The following is a 20,917-nucleotide window of genomic DNA, read 5'->3' as shown; positions in this document are numbered from 1 at the left end:
CTGACCTCTCCAGTTCTGTGGTGTGCTTGTTTTCCCCTCATTTTTTTTCCAGGCCCTTCTCATTCTATTCCATTGCTGTGTTAGGCTCGATTTTAGTTTACATACCGGGTTGTTCCTCCTCTTGTGCCTTCGAGACAGTTGTGCTGTACAAATAAACAGCAGGTAACAAAAAAAGTGACTTCCAGGAGACTTTTCCAGTCCTGTGGCTGTTTGGTCAGAGGTGCAGGTGTGCTGCTTGTGGGAGAAGGAGCTGTTTATGCCATCCTCTCCATGTGTTACACCTTTTAAGTGAATCCCCTAAAGTCCCTTCCATGAGTTAATCTCTGCCTCACTTTTTGTGAGGCAAGTAAACATAAAACCAGTTTATAGAGGGAGTAGCTGACAGCATTGGGAACTGGGAGGACATTGAAGGAGTGAGGTGGGGAGGTGGCTCTTTCAAGACACTGAATATATTGTTCAGTCTTGAGCGATTTGCCGAAGGACAGAGTGTGTGCCAGGAACAGAGTCAGAAATAGCATCCAGGAGAGCTGCCTTTAGACACTTTTTTTTTCCTTGGACTTACTATTCCCTCTGTGCACACATGTAAACAAAGCTCTGGTTTTAGTGAACACCTGCCTGGGGTTATAACAGAGACCTTCACAGCAAAGTAGTCTTTTATTTAAAATAGAAACTCAGTGGTGGGTTTTTTTAAAATATCTTGTAACATCTCTGTCTGTGAGATGCCAGTGCTAATTCTTCAGATCATGGCAGGCATTAATTTCTATAGGTGAATATCCCAAGGTGTCCCTGATCCTCCTTTCTTCAGAATTTGGAGGCCAGTGACATCAGTATGAGTCAGGACAGCTGAGCAATACAGCCCTGGTGTACATTGCTGATTCCTTACCGAGGCGAAGTTTGAAAGTTTGCCTTGGTCTCTGGGAATGTAAAGTTTTCATTATAAATCTGCTTTTCTTCTGTAAAGCAAGAAGCCAGATAATTGGCATCTGGTGGGATAATTTGCTGTGAAAATGAACACAGTAATTTAGGGCAGGCATAGCTATTCCCTAAAATCTGTGAAATATTCGAGCTGAGTCTCTCCAGTGTGAGCAAAGGTTTTTTAGGAGGTGCTGATACAGAGCACATTTTCTGTGGTTAATTTGATGTACATGAAATAAACTGCAGATATATTGATAAATTGTGTAGTAAAACTGTAGCAATGTGTTCAGTGTTCATTTTTTCCAGATCACTTGAGTTCTAATTTTTTTTATCGTTTTTCATTCCAGATTACCATCATGAGATATATAAGATCTCTGACTACAGCAATGATGTTAATGGGGAGACCAAAGAAACACAACCAGTTTTTTTAGGTATGTGCTTGTGTTGATTAATTTTCGAGCAACATTGCGTGGCCATTTGCAATTAGGGAGGAAAAACCTCTGTGCAAGCACAGACTGCGCCTGCCATTGTTTAATATGACGTTCTTTTCAAGACCCTTTTATTCTATGAATTGCCAATATATCCTTTATTAACACTGGTAAAAGTTGTAATTTCAGACATAAATGTTTATTAGTGTCTACACACAGTGCTAATTATCACTCACTCAGAGAGCCAGATGCTGACTCTGCAGTTTTGCAGCTCTGTGCTCACCCCATTTACATTGCATATTCCCTGGCATGCTTCACTGGCAATAGTTTGTGTAATTGGGGTATTACATCTTTGACATCTGGATAACAGAAATTCAATTTCCAGGAAGCTGCTATTTGTTTGGTTTTGGTTCTGCCTTGGGTGGGATAGAGGATTAATGTGCTGTCTTAGTGTAATGTCCTTTCACCTCTGTAGCTTGCCTGCTAATCCTGCCATGGCAAAATTAAATTAAATCAACAGTTAAAAATGTGCAAAGAAAATAGAGAAGTAATGTAGAGTCTGCAGCATGATATGTATTACAGCATATCAGTGATTGGCTATCAGTGAACCTTTACCTTTCTTGTGTGCTTTTTATTCTGTATAACTCCTCAGCTGCAGAGTGCTTCTTCCTTTCCTGCTTCTCTCCCCTTCCAGTTGCATCCAGGACCTCACCTGGATAAAGCCCCTCTTGGCAAAGATTTGGTAGGCTAAATTCAAAGATGGAGGTGCCAGTTTTTTGAGTTATGTAAAGCAAGCTTGTGAACACTTTATTTGGGCTCTGGAGAGAGCAGATGCCTTTGCTGCAAGAAATTTGGGGATGTCTGCCTCTCTTTGTCAGCACCAGTAACCTAAACATTTTTGTAGGGTGATTTAAGGTTTCTGTAGTCTTTGTGTGCTGCCCCTTGGAGCTGGCAAGAAGCATTGGAATGTGGGAATCAGCACCTGAAGTAAATCTGCATACAAAATTCCTTTGTCTCCTAGATTCATAGTGCCACATCCTCTTCTAGAGGTCAGCAACAAATGAGAGAGGCTAGAAGGATGTGTTAAAACAAGAGTGGGAGCTGCCTTCAATTCCCTTCTCAGCTTCTCATCGTTAGGATTTTGAGCGAGTGTTTCTTCCCTACACCCATTTCCAGGGAGAAGCAAAGGCAGCTGCTGTGCTTTGTGTTTGGGTCTCATGCTCTGTAAGCACTTTTGGTGAACTCTGATGAACCTGATGGAGTGAGTTCCACCAGAGGTTTACTTTAAATGCTTTTTCTTCCAACTCTAAGTCATGGTAAAGCTTTGGCAAGGATTAGGCATCATCCAGGGTGCTCTAAGCATGTGCAAAAGTCTGTGCTTTGACATTTGTGCTGTGAGTCAGACCAATTGATCTGGATTTTGGCTTGGTTGTGTTGTCCTTAAATTTGTTTGGGTTTTTCTTTTTTAGTATGTCCAGCTTTTCATTGTGACTGAAAGTGCTCTGGCATTTAAGTGCCTCAAGTTCACCTATTTCAAGAGTCAGTCAGAATTTAACCCTTAAGAATGTGAATCCTATCAAGGATCTTCCTTATCAGGCATAGTCAGGGCATAATCGCTGCTTCACTTGATTTCACTGCTTTATGCCAAAATTTATCTCAGATGTTTATTCCAACTTGTTGATTTAGAGTCAAGTATTCCTCCCGTTTAAGTGATCCATGGGATCAGCAGTTGTAACCTCAGTGTGATGCAGCCTTTAGTATGGAATAGATGCTATGATACAGCATTGAAACTATTACCTTTAGGGAAGGTAAAATGTTAGTGGCCATCTCTTAAATGAGTGAAGTTTTATCAGGAATGGGATGTGGGAAATGCCTTTGCACAGCTGAGCCTGGTTAACTCAAAACTGCTGTTGAGAAGAGGGGAGCTGCTAGGGTAAATGAGTAAATCAGAAGAATCCAGTTTGTTTAATGTACAGATAAATTAAGGATGAAACGTCAAGAAAGACCTGAGGAATCTAGATGGTCTTTTTTGCACCAGCACAGATGGGCAAAATACAGCTTTGTGTAAATGTAGGCTGTAAATTGGAGGAAGATTCAGTGTAATTAAAGGAGCATGGTACCTCTGACGGTTGCAATGGTGTAGAGTCTAACTGCTGCCTGAATAGAGCTTGGAAAGTTTTCTCATGTAGTGCAGTGTTAGGAGTGGGAGATGTGGTGGCTTGTCCTCCCCCCCAGTCCTTTGTTCTGATAAGATGATGAACAAGAAATCACATCTTTGTAGATAAAGGACATTTTAACCACAGTCTACAAAATTGCAGGGGAATGTGGAATATCACTACTATATTTTGTGGATGAGAAATAGCATGCCTTTTGTTTTGAGGGAAAGGGCTTAGTTATCTAGTACCAGGAGAGACTGCTCAGCCTGAGAGGGAGGAGGTGTGCTTAAACCTCAGACATGGGTGAGATTTAAAACAGACCTGACTTCAGCTTTTCCAGTAAAGTCACAGGGCTGCTAGCCCAGACTTACAAGCCCTTGAAGGGACTATGTACTCTTGTGTCTTGTGGACAGTCATGATTAAACTTACACTGTCCATTAAATAAAAATCTTTTGTATACACCATATTGGGTTTTTTTCAGTCTTAATATTTTATTACCATCACAAAAAGATGGAAATATAGTATACTTCCAGACTGAGTGTTTTTACAATGCTTTCAACTTGAAATTCAGGCTCTGTGTTTGAAAGGTTAATGCAGAAAACTAATTATATTATCCTGGTAATCAAATGTGTGATGAGACATTTGTCTGTGTAATTAACAGTGAAGAACTTTTATAGTTTCATAAAATTGCGTGCTATGCACAGTGTGCTTGGAGCATTTGTTTTGAAGAGATGTCCAAAACAGAGATGTTTATGACTGATATAAAGTGGAACTGAAATGTACTGTAATGCAGGTGTCTGTGCATTTTACAGCATTTCGCTTTGTTGAAATGGAAGGCAGCAGATTAACAACTTCGCTGTGTCATGGTAAAAATAAATAATGTGTTCTTGGAGCAGGAGAGCGATGCATAAGTTACTCACTAATTTCAAGAATTTATTCTGTCCTAGAAATAATATTCTTTGCAATTTATTCACAGAGAAGAAGTTGACTTAACAAGTAACTTCACAGACTTGTGTTACTGTTAATAGGATTATATCCCAAGTCTGGTTGTTGCAGTAGCGGCTTCTGTAATTAAGACTGCATAAAAGTTTATTTTATGTATCTGTGTTCTCTAATGATCTAACTTTGTAAAGTATTTCCCTTTGGGGCTCAAGCATGCTGTTGGCCTGGGATATTATTTCCAAGAACGGGGGGAAGTTGTTGCATATCTATTATTACTTTTTTAATTATATGACCCCATTTATATATACTTTTATTGAACAGCTGCTCACTTGTCCTTTCCCGAGTGATTTAGCTGGTGCAGCGTGGCATGAAAGTATGTAACTTGGGCTTCTGTAGCTTCTCCTGTTCGGTGTTTTGAAACTGTTTCACCAGGCTCTTCCAAAGACTTACTTTGTTTTTGGTGGGAGTGGTGGCTGGGCCACCTGATGTGACCCAGTTTCCAGGGAAATAACCCCCAAATCCTGAATGGTCTCAGGGTTTAATCCTGGGTTTGATTCTGCAAATTTTCTTGCTTACATTAGTGTTTGTAGGGCTTAATAACTTTGTTTGTCTCATGATAGGCAGGGTTATCAAGCCATGTGTTTCTGTGCTTGCTTTGGGAGTAAAAGGTCTGATTTCAGGGCGATCCAGTTTTCCTGCATATCTAATCCTAGTGCTTTGTGTGGTGACATGAACATAGAAAAGTGCTTTGAGGTGATGTTTTAGAGCATTGCTAAGATGCCTCAACTTAGACAGTTTCAATGTCCCCACTAATATAATAAACTAATTTATTATATTGTTGGTTTAGCAGAGTCAAATTCTCCAGCTCATAACTTGGGTTGCTTGTGTGACCCTCTGACACCATTCATGACCACTGCCCTCCCTGCTGATTTGGGGTTTAGGTTTTTAATTTGCAAGGGGTGTTGTTGCCTGTGTTCTTTCTTCGGTGTAGAATCTTACGTGCTGGCAAAGACCTGGCATCATGTCTTTAGGAAACGTGTGCTCACCCCATCAGTTTAGTTCCACAATGCCTGATTGCAGTTATGCACAGAGAAGTCACAGTGAGATTCCACGTGGTTTAGGAGACCTTTGCTCCGATAAGGAATCATGCACATGGATCCTCTGTTTTCCCTGTGCCGACCTCCGCAACTTTCTGTTTCAGGATGACTTGTGGTACAAGATGACAAAAAAATACCTTGATTTTTGAAAATTATGATTTGATGTGGGTATAGTTCTTGCTGAGAAGAGATTCTGAGCTTCCTTCTAGGATACCTGTCTCTGAAGGAAATACCTGAACACCGTGTAGCATTCCCAAAGGTGTTTTGGTGAGTTCAGCCTGGCTGAGCAGTGGAGACGTGTGCCCTGTATGCACGTGCTTCCCGATTCCTTGAGCTGCTCTAAATCAGCCCTTACAGTCTTCAAACGCAGCAGGCGAGCTTTGCTGGCCCCCTTCCAAAGAGGGCAGCATTCAAGTGGCATCTAATAAATTGCAATTTAATATGCTTAATTATGTAACCCTTTGCACTTATTTTTTTGTTGTTGTTGTTGAGCTTTCATGCCATATGCTTCAACTTCCACTTTTTCTCACCTCTGAAGCCTTGTTTCCATACAAACCAGGCTCATGTTGTCAGCTTACATGTGCTTGTCTGGCTGTCTGTCACTGCCATTCCCTTGCAACAGCTCCACCAATTTCAGCCTAGTTGGATACAAAAGTGGAAATCTGAGATAAAAGTAACTTCGGTAAGCAGTCCGATCCAGGAAAAAGCCCTATTTGTATGGTCAAGAAAGGAAAAAGTTCCACATGTGTTTTGTCTGTCCAAAAAACATAAAATTAGACTATAATTAATAGAAAAACTGTATTTTAAAAGTCAGCTTGTGAATATTTCCCAAAACATATGAGAAACATAAATGTTAGAAATAGAGAAAGTAATTGCAAAATACTGGACAAAGAGAATATGATGGTTATTTGGTTTTGTGAGTTGAAGGAAGGAAATATCAAATACAGACTATTGTCCAACCTTAATTCTGTTCCCCCATTTATACACTTTAAAATACACATATTAATACAGACATGATTACCACTCCTCTGATACTAGGATAAAATTAATGCTTGAACATATCAATCTGATTGCACATAATTTTATTATTGTTTGCAGTGCTATGATAATATTTGATAAACTGTTCAGGAAAAGTATAACAACATGTTGGTAGGCAATGTGATATATGAAGTTTAATAAATGTAATAACGAAAAGATGGACAGGAATATAGGAGCGAAAAGTGTAATAAATGAATTATCATATGTTGTTAACTGGAGTTGTTCACACGTCTGTTGCTTCGGGCAGCTGAACATTTAGCACATGGATGCTACTGCAGCCTGGAACAGTTCTGGTTTACATTTGTTCCTTAGTGATTTTAAACATTCTTGCAGCTTTCAAAGCAGGAAGTTTTTATGTTGTACACTTTCAGTAAGGAAATAGATTGAAATGAATTTTGAGGAAATTACTTTTTATGATTGTGTAGCAGTTATTAAAGGGCTTTGTTTTGCTTTTACTTTTTATTTTTGTTTTGCTTTATAAGATTACTTTCAGGTCACATAGGAAAAAAAATAGGTTGCTTGTAAGGGGCCATTGTGGAAACAACTATAACAGTAGTTATTAAAAATTGCTAATATGTTTTTCTTATGACAGTTGACATCTCTATATACAAGTTCCTAAATAGGGCTTTAACTTGCCATAGTTCTATTTTGAGTAGCATTTTGTAAGTGTCTTAGTGTTTTGCAAGTAACTTCAATGGTTTCAGATAAAACCCAGGGACTTACATGGGGTCTCCAAATGGCAAATCCTGTAGGCAGCCTTTGGAGGCTTCCCTGTCTCCTTGGAAATGGTGAGGAGCTGTGGTGTGTGTGCAGAGAGAGGCTGAAGTATGCACTGCTCTTCTCAGGCATCAGCATCTATCTTGGAAAGCCTTGCACAGATAAATAATGCAGATTTCTATGTAATAAACTATTTTTTCCAGTGCTTTATTATTCTATTTAGCATTTAAAAGAAGACTGGCTCTTCCATAGGACATATTAATTTGAGTTGTTGTGTTTTCTCTGTGCCCTATCTACTTTTTTTTTAATTTTTATATTACATGGTTATAATCTGTGAAAAGTATCAGCAGTGGAATAACTGATAATAAAATGCCATCCTTGGGCTCTAGAGCTAATAGCCAAATGAGATAACCATGGAGCAAGAAGTTAAATCTGTTACTGGTGTTGCACCCATCTGCAGATTCAGATGGGTTGTAACGTTGGTGTAACGTCATCTGCTCCCCACTCCTGTGGGGAGGATGCTGCTGTTGCTGGTCAGCTACGAACAAAAAGCTGGAAAAAGGCATGATTGGGAGAGGAGGGGTGTAAACTTGCACTGAAGACTAAGTCAGGTGTATAGCCTGTAGGTTTTTAATGCCCTTTTTTGTAAAAGGGAAGATATATTTTAACAACAAAACAAACAAACAAAAAACAAAACACAAAAAATCCCAGAAAACCAGAAAAAAATCCCAACAAGCAAATTTACAAAGAGTGAATCTCCCTATTTAAATAAGGATCTACCTAAACCAAAAGATAAGTTTATGTAGAATGCAAGTTCAGTGTGTATTCTAACAAAAATGTGTTTTTTTCTCTCTGGAGTTAAGTATGCTCATGTCACTGTATAGGAAGACTTCTATATAAAGGAACAAGGGAACAGAATCAAGGCTGAATAAGCTCAATTAACATTAATATTTTATGTAATTGGGTAATGGAAATTTAATCTTTCTAACAACATGTCACCCGACCAGACACATAGCACAGTCCCTTCACCCTGCAGGAGGAGGTGGGTGGGAAGCTGTTTCGATACTCACATATATTTTGCCATTGAGTACAAATACGAATTGCCAACTTAAAACTCCCAGGGTAGGCAGGAAGGGATTCCTCCAGGCTGTGGTGTGATGGGAGCATTTGGAGCTGGGATATGGGCGGGTACAGCCATGTACTATCTCAGTAATTGGAGTCTGGTGCTACTCTGCAGCCTGTCGAGGTTGGGAACTGCAAACAACCAACCTCTGGTTGGGTTGGGGCCAAAAAGTGTCATTTTAAAGGAATTGGTGCTGTTACTGTTAATTAAATCACACCCGCACTCATAAATCTGCAGGCAAACCAACAAAATAAATAAATACAATGCAGAACTTCCTTGCAGAGGGTTTTTCTCGCCGCTTTAGCTGGAGTGGGAATGGTGCTGGTGTGTTGCTGTACGGGGTTGGCAAATATTTTTCTAAGTTTGGACTCAAAGCTTTCTTGCGAGCCGCCCACTCTCCTCGCTGGATCGGGGTGGGCTGGAGCCAGCTGGCAGCAGCCCAAGGAACCGGTGCGCCAGGTCAAGCAGGAGATGCTGGGATCCAGCAGGGGCTGGAGCACATAGTTCAGCTCCTCTCCCCTTCTGCTTATTCTCCTAGAACAAAACCTCCCTCTTTTGGGTGATCAGTGTCCCTGGGTATGCCGGGCTTGCAGCAGTCCCAGCCACGTTTAGCTTGGCCTGTGTTGGGGAGGGGTTTGCTGCTCTTTTAGCTGTCTGGTAGGCAGCTAAATAGTGCCATTGAGTTGATAAAATTGTTCGCATGCCTGGCATTTAGCACACTTTCAAGTACCTTGTTGAACCAGAGACTGCACACCGTGTATCTTGGATTTTTGGAGAGTAGGTTTTTTTCTTCTAAAGTTTCTTTTATACAGTTGCTTTGCCAAAAATAGGTTTATTTTGGGAAGCATGAATATAAATTGAATAGAGGATACCAGGCATTATTGTATTTAGTATTCTATAAAGGGAGGTTGATTCATCAGTTTCTAGATCTTACTTATGACATTTGCTTAGGATATTTGGGTTTTCTATTACCAGTAAGAAAACCAGAAGCTTCTTTCTTCAGAACAGGCAATGAACACTTCCCTATTACTCATGAAATATAATGTATGCTATAACGAGCAAAATAGCTACTATCTACCCAAAACATATCTATCCATTGTGCAATCAGCAGTTTCATATGTAAAATTAATACTTAAACGGTGTCAGGAGTATTAAGTCTGTAACTTTTATTATTTAAATGCCCTGAATTTATTTGGAACAGTCACATTTTTCTTGTATATATTTTTATTTTCCTTTTAGAAGCTACATTTTTAAGACGTCCAGCAATTCAGCTATCTGCAGTTACACATATTAGCCACTGTTTAATTTATTCCTGTATAATCCAGTATTACTAAATTCTGTGGAATAAGAAATTGATTCTGTCCATTAAAATCAATAGATGCAGTGCTGTTCTGCATGTGTGACGCGGTGCTTTCTGTGCTTTTTTTTTTTTTTAGAATTTATCCTTCAGTATACAACAAACTGATACATAAAGGGTCTGATCCTTTGGGCTTTACTCAGGGAACATATCCACTGATGTCAGTGCCTGAATAGGATCAGTCTCCTAAAAGGACAGTTTATTTGAAACTGCTGTAGCTATTATTATTTCCTTCTGGCAAAGAAATAATCTTATTCATCAAAACCTTAGAAACAGCATCAAGAAAGCCAAGTTCAGCAGGTCTTTCAGGCACGAGAGCTGTCAGCCATGGCTGTGTGAAAGCATAGCCTGGTACATCCCAATGACCACTCAACCATTCCCTTTTCTTTTTTGTTGTTATTTATTTATTTATGTGCTCCAACTCTTATTGGCATCTAAAACCACTAATTGCTACCCATTACTGTTTTTGCTAATTTACAGTGATAACTGTGGCTCTGTTTTCATTAGGAGATGAAAGCCGGGAAATTAAAAAACAAATTACAGGGATGAGAAGATTACTGAATGACAGCACTGGAAGAATCTATCAACGAGTTGGCAAAGAAGGAGAAAAACTGAAGGAAGAGCCCCAAGATTTAGACTTAGCCTGGGCCCAGCGCCTGAATCCCCCTGCGGAGTCCCAGGCGAGCCTTCATCCGTCACAGAGCGGTGCATGGAATGAGTTATCACCCCAAGCCAGCCATTTTTCAGGGCAATACGGAACTCGATCCAAAACGTTCCAAAATCAGGCTCGAACTGTGGCATCCAATGGTATGACCTGTTAGACACTGAGAATAGTGCCTTTTCCTCCCCTCCTTGTTCTCTACTAAATATCTGCCTTTGTTGTGATGATATATTGTACCACTGCACTGAAAGCAGTTATAGTTCAGAGTCTACAAAATGAGCACATAGTTATCACTTCAAAAAGGTGTGAAAGTGGGCACTGTGCATTCTGCTACCATCTGTCTTAGCTTTTAAAATGGTTTCCTGGTGATAGGATGGAATTACTCAATGCCTTTACAAGCTTAATTTCTATACAGTACTTACTAAAACAGCTTTTGTCATTGTTATTAAATTCATGGCTAATTAAATGTCAACCTCTACCACTCCTCTTTGCCGTGAGTAATACAGTTGTGACACTGCTTGTGGAGCAGGATTCTACTGCCTTTCATAAGGGGATGGCATCAGCCTTATAACAGGCCACTGAACTGCAGGTACAAAATTCTATCACAGCCTTAGGCTTTTATTCCAGTGAGACTATTGTAGAAAAGAGATGATGGAGTCTACCTATGAACAGCATGTACTAGAGTGTGGCCAATCCAGTACTGGCAGAGAATTCTGCCCTGAAGTAGATGGCAGTGTGCCTTTAAAATGCCTTTTTCTTATTAAGTTCCAGAGAATGGAAGTTTTGCTGCCAGATTAAAAAACTCTGCTGTCAAAACCCCACCATAACAATCTTCTAAATATGGAAGGACCCAAAATTCATCACACATCTTCTTTGTCCTTAGAGGCCCTGGGCACTGGCAGGGACAGTTCTCTGCATGCACAGAAGTGCCCAAGCCTGCATAGATTAGCTGCCTTGTTCCCAAATCCAGAAAGTAGGTGGAGCAGCACCTCTATCCCCTCAGGGGCCTGATTCAGCATGTGAGCTAAAATGTGTTGACAGGATTTGGCCCTATATGCAAGAAAATGTCAGCTTTGATTTTTTTGTATGTGGAGGAAGGATTCAGTTGACTTATGATTTCTTACAGGTTTGGAGTGGTCTATGGGACATGGAAGGGTCAGGTTGAGCAATTTCCTGGGCTGGCCAGGAAGAATGCCCAGGCTCCCAGCTCTTGGGGGAGTACCCCAGGAGACACCTCCCTTCGCAGCTGTCCTGCTGCTGAAAGGAATGCAGTCTTTTGGGTTACATAAAGGAGGGTGTGGGCCCTCTCCTCTGGCCACCTTTGAAAAGACAATCTGCACAGCAGTTTGGTTTGAGGTGTCTACCTCTGATGGGGTGTTGTGATCCTGAGCACTGCTTAGGTTCCAAAGCCTGGTCTCTAGGGAAGAAAAACTTTTGATACATTTCTGAGCAGTGAGTAAACCCTGAAACAGCTCCTCACCCAGCGCACTGCTCTTCTGGGCATTTTAATTCCTGATTCCCAGCCTGATTCCCCCCCTTCCCTTACACTGGGAGCCTGAGCAAACTCAGTATTTTAGATGTTATTCAGAGGATGGACAAAGTTCTTAAAAGCTGGGTGTAGAAATGCTGAAAAATACTTCAAGGGAGATCCTACTCCTTGGTATTTACCATGGTGTTTAAGTTACCAGAACAAAACTGCCAGACAGAATGTTATTAACCTGGGGCTCTCAGGCTTAGGTCATCACTAGGGAGATGTTCAGGCATCTGTAGTAGGTGATCTGAGTCCAGAAATTCTTTCTATCCACTGTGGATAGATACTCTATAAAAAATGTAGATATATGTTGTAGGCCATCTGAATTGCTCAAAGTTGAATGTGATAGACACATCAAGTCCATCTCACTGGTGCTCTTATCTACTCACAGGGTACAGGTGGTTCAAGGAGAGCCTGAATAGATGTTTAATAGGTGCTACTATAGAAAACATTCATGAGAAAGCTATTGACAAGGATGTGTGGAGAGACTACCTAGACCAGAGGCTAGACAAAGTAAGAGAAAGTAGGTATTTATTAAAAAGGTCTTAAAAGAATCCACCTTGGGCAGTACAAGAGCCTGGCTGAGGCTACACCCAAGATGGATGTCTGGTCAGGAGTTTTTCACACTTTTATAAGTTTAGTCCATTTGCATATTGGGGTTAATTATCCAATTACAGGTTTAGATAATGAAGTCACATTCTCCCAGTTTTGCTCCCCATAATTTGCTTTTGTTTATTCTTTTTGGGTCCTGAAGCTGCTACAGTGACCTTGGGTCTCCAGCTGGAAAAGAATTGTTTTGTCTAACTAAACTGTGAAGAGAACTTGCTAACCCTCTATGTGAAGTTCAGAGTTACATACCAATGCAGTACAGAGTCTGAAAAATATGAGAGCTAAAACTTAAGGCATCAACAAAAATGAAAGAGTAAAGGAGGAACAGGACAAGCCTAGACATTGCTGCAGCAGAGGGAAGAGTAGGAACATACTTGAAAACCAAAGGGATTTATTCCAAACCAGACTGAAGGTGGTGGTTCCACAAGGCAGAATGTTAGGTAGACATGTGACCTACTGTTTTTAGTGGAATCCAGCGGGAACTACACACAGTGAGCACCATGTCTGTCCTAGTAGAGACAACAAACTCACACTTGAGTTTCATTTCCTGTGTTCTGTACGAAATCCAGCAGTGATGCAGCAGCTGAATTGCTTTTGGGTTGTATCAAGATCATTTTCACTGGGTAGTTCTTGAATGCTTTTCCAGTATAAACTGGTAGCAACGTTAGTTACAGTTCCTACTCAGCAGATCCAGCTGGAAGAAAATCTGTCCTGGGCTACTTACTGCTCACCTTGGAGGAGCAACTCATGTACTTGTGTCATCTTCTTCTCTCTGTCATATAGGCAGGTATCAAATTTGCGTGGTGGCTAGCTTCCAAAAGAGAGGGAGATGGATCTTTAAAGACTCCTTCATAAAAATAAAAAGTCTGATCTCCTTTTAAAATTAAAAATTGATTTATAACAAGTAGAAAAGAGTTGCTTTTGTCCTCTAAAAATGATAAAGATAGTGCTTAGAACAATGACTGAGAACACTCTACTAGATATTTCTTACAACACAATAACTGATCAGAGGAGGGAGGATAGAAAGAAAATAAAAAAACCTCATGAATATGTAAGGAGTCAGTAGAACACTGCTTTGATTTGAAATATTGGTGGTCTCTTCTCCCATTCCCAGTACCTTTGGTAGATTTACATAGGTAATTTCTATCAATGCTAATGGGAATTATAAAGTAAATCCCCTATGCCTCAATGGGAAAATAGACCCTTTGTTTTTCCATCAGAAGCCTGTATGCCTGGGTGTTTTCATTAGGAACGTTATATTGCAGCAGGAAAGATGTACAGGTATTTACTGATACAACTTGTTCAAGTTTTCACCATGATGTAGAGCCTTTGTTAAGAAGGAAACAAAAACCACCAACCATGTTTCCCCCACAGTCTTTCAGATATCATTTCCAGAAGCCCACTAGAATATTGAATTGTGATCAAGAGGAAGAACAGGCTTTATCCTGAGGATCTTTTAGTCTAAAACAACTGAGAAAGAACTGAGGGAAGGGAGGCCTTATTTTGCATTTGCCATCTGTTAATAAAACTCCTCTAATTTCTGGGTCTCCCATTTCTGGGGTGGCTGCTGGTCTTACTGAAAGGTACAGAGTTACGCTGGTGCTATTAAATTATAGGTAGTCTTGAAATTCATCTACTTAAAAGTCTACTTACAACAGGTAGGTAAAGGGTGTTGGTGGAGCCAAGTTGAGGGATTCTGATTAATCTGCTTCAAAGCTAAAGATAACATTCTTTTTTTTTCCCTCTGTACCTGTAACAATGGGCTAAACACTTCATGGACCATTGAAAAGGTAAAATCCCATCCATGCCCCAAGGAACTTCCAATGAGAATAGATTGTACAAAGGAAGGGTGAGATCAAACTAGGCAACAGTCCTGCTGAGTCAGAAACCTTTTTGTTTCATTTTGAGATTCTCAGCCTGTTTTCCAAATAACTTTTTAGTTCTAAAAAATGGTTTTATTTGCAGCTGAAACCTTGGAGAGATGAAGTCAGTGGTGCTAATGCATTTGCTAGATTTGCAGGGATTTTTTTAAGTACCCCATTTATCTTAATACAGTTTTAACAGATTTTATCCCTGTATGATATTTTAAAATACTGAAATTTGTAATTGTGGTAGTGTGCAGAATCTAAATATCTGAGGAAAAGAAGAGCGTGACGCTCAGAAGATAGCAGCTATATTTAAGTGATGCATTAGTTCAGCTTTACAAGTAGCTCACCTTTGGAGTGTGACCATGAGTTTGCTCAACTCTAGATGTTGCTTCAGGTCTGAAGGACTGTTTGGAAGGAGGTAGGGAACAAGTGTCTGGTGGTGGCCAGGTTTTCAGTTACTTCAAATGAGGACTAATGTCAGGGGATCTGTGTGTGTCTGACATCAGGGATCTCTGATGAAAGAACACAACCCAAACCTAAAAAGGTATTAATAACCTGGTTTGGTTTCAGAGGAAAGCAAAAGTAATAATGAAAAATGTGAAGATTTATAATTGGAGATTAAATTAATTGCTTTTGTTCACTTTTGCTAAGTAATGATTAAAGGGCACCTGGTAAGTGTTTGGCTATGGAAGAAAGAGGGAAATACACTGGCTGGAGTCCACATGTGACACCAAGTGAGATTATTTTGTTAGGTGCATTTGTACCTATCTTCATCAAAATAGCCATCAGTTTAAATGACTGTAAGGACATTTGGAAAGGAAGGGAGGTGCATCCCATCTGGCCTCAGTTTCAACCAGATACTGTTAGGTGTTTTGTTGAATTTTGAAATTTTTATTTGTAGCATTAAAACCAGGGATACAGCTGTCTTAAGCTAAGGTACAGGATACAACTGCAAAGTTTGAAATCCCTCAGCTGTTACAGCCTGTTCTAATTCAGAACAAGAAATACAAAACTTCTGGAAAGTAAAGCAGTAATAAAAAAAGCACTGATGAGGGCTAGAACTAGAACTATGTAAGTTCAGTTAAACACTAGTAAGGATTACAAGAGAAAAGGAATCTCTTGAACTACTGTATTAATCTTCAAAGGGAGACTATGGAAAGCCATCTTGGAGGTCACAGTGATGGAAAACATCATAGAAAACAATCCCACCCTAGCAAACAGAAGAGCAGATTTGAAAGCTTTCATTGCTGGTGGTTCCTTTCTGTCCTGTTTTGTTTGGATTTTTTCCTCCAAATAGGATATTTTATTTTCATTCTCCTTCTTCACATGGTAAAGAACCACCTGTAACATTCAAGCAATTTAAAAATTCCTAGGCCCTCATTTTATGTACAGTACAAACCTTTATTGCACAGGCTGCCTTCATTCTTTGTAAGACTGTTCAGGAGATGGGCTTTTTTTTGTGTGTGTGATAAAATGAGTATGTTTGTAATGAGGTTTGGTGCTTTTGTTATTCAAGATGAACCAGCCTGACAATAGACAGCCCTGCTGTGAGGACTGCATTATATTCACACTCGGAGCAGTCTTCTCCAGCCCATGTAACATCCCAACTCAATATAATTGCACATATTAGTAACTGAATAAAAACCAGTGGTCACTTCCTCTTAAAAGGAAACACATTGAAAATTATTTCCTTTCATGCTTTTGATCTATTTTTACAATCTGATATATTGATGATCATAGTTTCAAACACCTGCTAATTTTTGTCTAGGCGATTCTGTGTGGGTTACATCTCGCCCATTTCATTCTGCTCTCTTTCAGGGGAAATCCCAATGGTGAATTCATCAGTTGGACCAAACTGCTGTACGTGTAATTGCCAGTCAACGCTGCAGGCGATTCTTCAGGAGCTCAAGACCATGCGAAAGTTGATGCAGATTCAAGCAGGTACAGTGAGTGGTCCCGTGTGCGTCCCTGTGACCAGCATCCAGTTGAGGATGGCCCAGCTTGTTGGGGGGGTGTTGGATGAGATTGTCTTTGGAGGTCACTTCGAAACCCAAACTGTTCTCTGATTCTGTGATCTTCCTGTTAGGGGATGGTCTAGGAAATTAAAGTCTGTGTGGGCACTCAGGAAAACTTGGATTGTTTCCTGCTCTCCTGACATATCGGTCAAAGTCAAATTTTCACAGGTTTCTTAGAAATGCAATTTCTACTTTTCAGATCCTTACCTATAACATGGGATTTTATCTTGTAGCCTTTTAAGGCTAAATTAAGAAGAAAATGTGATCAGATACATAATGAGAGCTAAGTGGGCAGGTCAATATGCCAAAACCGTGTGCAGTTTGTTTTCACGGTGCATTGATTTAGGGGTGCCAAATGCTACTTCACCTCTGTTCTGCTTACCAGTTCACTAATCATAGGTGTAAGAAAAATAAAATTTGAAGGTAGCTGAAAGTTACCAAATAGTTCTTTATTCAAAACTGTTTTAGCTCTGTGGTAGTCTCAGCTGAGCTAGCCACTGCATGTCATGGTCTCCACCCTTCCTTTGGCTGTGAAATATTAGCTTTCAGTGTGTGTATAGCAGCAGTAGTCTGTTCACTGGGGAAAACCACTGAGTCTAGTTTTCTCCTAGGTTGGGAGCTGAAACAGAACAGTGCAGAGCCAGAGGAGTAGCTGAGGCAGCAAGATAATGAGAACGTGGTAGGTAGAGATAAGTGATCATAGGCTGATGCAGGCTCTGTGCTGCCTAAAATTAACTGTTAATACTAATGAGGAGATAGAGATGTTGGAGATTTTGTCACTTGACTTGCCCATCCAGCATGGGTGATGGGGACTGGAGCCATGGAGGCTTCTCTCATGGAGAGGCTGGATAAGACCTCTGAAAGAAAAGGGAGTGTTGAGTAATTTACTGAAATATGGGTGGAGTGAAGGGCTGACTAAACTCCTTGTCTCCACGGTGTATAATGTTTGAATGAGTGATGGGAAGGATCAGACACGTTCTGTAATATCAGTTGATACACATAAAAATGCTTTTCTAGAAGTCATCAGTTTACAAAGAAGAGCACAAAAGCCCAGTTTTACAATTTTTGCTGGTACATGGGATTCTTCATGCAGTCACACCAATTTCATTGAAATCACATGGGTGATTGAAAAATGGTTTGTGAGTGAGAGTTAGAAAACTGGGGTCTATGCCAAAAGAGCTGACTCCTCAGTAGCAGAACAATTCTTATTTATTATGTATCTACAGAGTAAGTACCTTTGTTAATTCATGAATCTTTTGATTCACTTGGAATACTTCATATTTTCTGAAATTATGGCTTTGCAGAGAAAAAAAATCATTTGGCATCTTTGTTGCTAAAAGAAAAGAAAAACTAAAATTCAAACTTTTAAGTGAAAATGTAATAACTTATTTTAGTATTCAGACACCCTACTGTCTTAATTATAAACTGCACATCACAGTCTTGTAAATCCTTGCCAGAAATGAAATATTCCAGAAATCTTTTAATAATCAATAGTCTGAGGTTTGTTTTTTTCCTGAAGCTTTGTAGATGAGGACTTTTTGTAGCTTGCTCGTATCTTGAATGAGTTTGATCTGCATGTATAGCACTTCTGGCTTTTTCTTTGTTTTGACCTTGATCTTAGTGATTTAATTGTGTCTTGATAGCATTCTTTTGGAGAGCTTGCTCATATTGGTACAGGTTCAGGATTGGTGCCTTAATTTATACAAATGATTGTGAATACTGGAAAATGCAAAATATCTGTAAAATATGGTTCCTTATATTTCAGAGGTAATACATGTCAGTTTTTGTGTATGAGCAAAACAAACTGATGCAACTTTGGGTTACTGTTTTTCCCCAAAAAATTAAACTATTGAACAGTGTTTTCACTCATTCTTGACATAATAGTACTTGAAATGTTCTTGCTGAGCTAATTAACTTGGAGACCACAGTCATAAAAATAACTGTAATTGCATTAGCACTTGTATTATCTTACTTTATCAGGAAGAGATCCTCAAAGGCAGTGAGATTTTTAGTCATTCAAAGGGCACTCACAGTCATCACTTAAGTGCTTCGTGTCACCAACCATCCAGTGGTCACTAGGAAAAAGAACTGTATTCCTAATTTTCTTAAAATAGTGTTCATCAGTATGGCTTGAAAAGCCTCACTGTCGTTATCCTCATTGTACAGATTGGAAAATTATGCAAAGGTGATAAAACTTATCTGTTTCCCATGCACCAGCAGCCCTGAAAATCACATCACTTATCTAGAAAATAAGTTCAGTGAGTCAGTAGTTTAATGGAGCGACTGTGTGGTTATTCATGGGCTTTTGTCTATAAAATTAATGCATTAATTTCTTTCATTCAGTTGGGACTCAAAACAGACAGCAGCCTCCTGTTCCTCTGATTTGTGCACAGAAGTCAACAATATCAAGAAAGAGAAATAAAAAGAGAAAACTGCCCCTCAAAGCTGTTGAAGCAGTTACCATGAATAAGAAACCCAGCTCTCCAGAGAATGAGAAGAGGCTGACAGCAAACTCGGAACGATCAAGTCTGCAAGCAGCTGAACCCCCCCTGAAGCCAGAGACCCCTGTTTCAGGGTTTGGAATTATCCTTGAATCGGCTTCATCAGATGTAAGTTAAAATTTTAATATGCAGGATTGAAAGATTTTGAAATATTGACTCATTCAGGAGAGTCGGTACTCAAGTCACATTGATGCATCTTCCCACTTTTTGTTAGAATAAACAAGCAAATCTTGGGTAGGAGTGAATGGAGATGTTAGGGTTAGATGTGTGGAGTGCTCATTGTGGGGTTTGGGGGTTTTTTCAGCTTTCACAAGCCTGAAGTTTTCCCTTGAGTTCAAGGCTCCTGTTTTTTGAGCTTTCAGTGGAAACTTGTTTTTCATCTCTCCCAATGCCAAGAGCCACAGCTGAGATGAGGAGCCCTGAAAAGTGCAAGGTGTGTAAAGCATTCACAGCCCCATCATTGTTGATGAGCCCACATAGTCCACACGTGTATTTATGTGCTTTCCTGGTCCCTGCTGTGTGTGCTGGAGTAGGGCCTCAGCACTGTTGATGATGTCAGCGTGACTAAAAAGGCCAAAATTTGCCACTCTAAGAATGTGCACTTTTCCCATAGATAATTGCAGTAAGCATGTTTTCTTGATTCATGTACACACTGATAGGAATTCCATGCATCTGGTGGATGATTGGCTTTGTCTTAATGACCAAATTGATGTCGTCTGAACCAGTTCACCGACTAGTAAACTGTTCATTAATTCCTCTATATATTTTTAATTTTGAGCAGGCTCTTTCCAATTTCCTAAGTATTATGAGCTAGAAAAACATAATTAAATTCAGTATCAATAAGCGTAAATGAAAACAATGCAGCAGATAATATTCTATCCTTCTGGAAGAGGGAACTAATAATAAAAAAGAGCAGTCAGGATAATTCAGTTACAGAGATGCAAGCCACACCACTAATTAGGTTGCAGTCTCATGCCACAGAGTCGGTGTAGTGATACAGAGTAACTAGTTTGATGCTTTTTTTCAGAGGGTTTCCTTTTGTAGTACTGAGCTTAATAATGTTTGAGGTAAAGGTTTGGGGAGGACTGGTAATTTATCTCCAGTATGCAATTTGTGCTTATAATTTTTCTTTGCTTGTGGCACTCTTGTCAGCTTGAAACACGGTTTTGAAAATGGTTTTGTGCTTGCAATGGAATTTAATTTGGCTTTATGAATGTGTTCCATCGCTGGACACGATTCTTTGTAGTTGCCAGTTTGACCTAAGGAAAAAAAGAAGAGAAAACATGTGGCTCATAAATCAGGTGTTCATCTGTCCTCCCATGCTTGAGCCCCTGCTTGCCACAACAGTCGTTTGACTAAATTTACAAAGCCAGAACCCCGAGACAAACAAATTGATTTTGTTTTGTCTTTGGAAAGAAAACATTTGAGTTCTGAAAACAGATATATTTAATGCGAAAATAAAATGTGACCTTAAATATTTTGAGGAGGCCTAAGAAAGTCACTTCTTTGAGAATGAATGGCAACATTATCTTTTTCTACTTTTTTATAAACATCTGTGGTGTGGTCACAACCAGCATGTCTGTGTGCCTGAAAAAAACTGAAAGACATTTTACAAAGCACCATAAATGAATGTTCCCTTGAGAATATCCCACAGGTTGTCAGTAGTGTGTGCTGTGTCGTACGTCACCACTGCTGCCATTGCTATTTTGCAAACATTTATTGAACTTTAAGAAGAATCCAAGTTTAATGGGTATAAAATTGGGGCTGCCAAAACCAGTGCAATTAGTTCAGACCTTTTGAGACAAGATACTGCTACTTACAGAAGTGGAAAATGTCTTTGTGAAACAAACCCTTAATCTGGTCTGTGGATCAGAGAATCTGCTTTTTAAATGTAATGATCTGATTACAGCTCTTAGTTGAACTTGTGTTTGTTTTACAGTTGAAATATTTCATTTATAA

At 39.6% G+C, this 20,917-nt stretch overlaps 1 protein-coding gene across 11 annotated transcripts in view; it reads left to right on the top strand.

The window, feature by feature from the left end:
* The window catches only part of BEND7 (BEN domain containing 7), a 46,579-nt gene that overhangs the window by 2,794 nt on the left and 22,868 nt on the right, over positions 1 to 20,917 (top strand). For 10 of the 11 annotated variants that reach the window (XM_040063107.2, XM_040063106.2, XM_058420428.1 and 7 more), the window contains exons 2-5: positions 1,263 to 1,346; positions 10,281 to 10,580; positions 16,261 to 16,383; positions 18,801 to 19,066. In XM_040063107.2, coding sequence (XP_039919041.1) covers positions 1,263 to 1,346; positions 10,281 to 10,580; positions 16,261 to 16,383; positions 18,801 to 19,066 — 773 coding nt within the window. The remainder of the gene's footprint in view (positions 1 to 1,262; positions 1,347 to 10,280; positions 10,581 to 16,260; positions 16,384 to 18,800; positions 19,067 to 20,917) is intronic. The other variant, XM_040063111.2, reaches the window with a different exon arrangement.

Source organism: Hirundo rustica, chromosome 4, assembly GCF_015227805.2.
Source record: "Hirundo rustica isolate bHirRus1 chromosome 4, bHirRus1.pri.v3, whole genome shotgun sequence".
NCBI lineage: Eukaryota > Metazoa > Chordata > Aves > Passeriformes > Hirundinidae > Hirundo > Hirundo rustica.
Note: the sequence above shows the minus strand (reverse complement) of the source record. Positions and strands in the feature narration are given on the sequence as shown.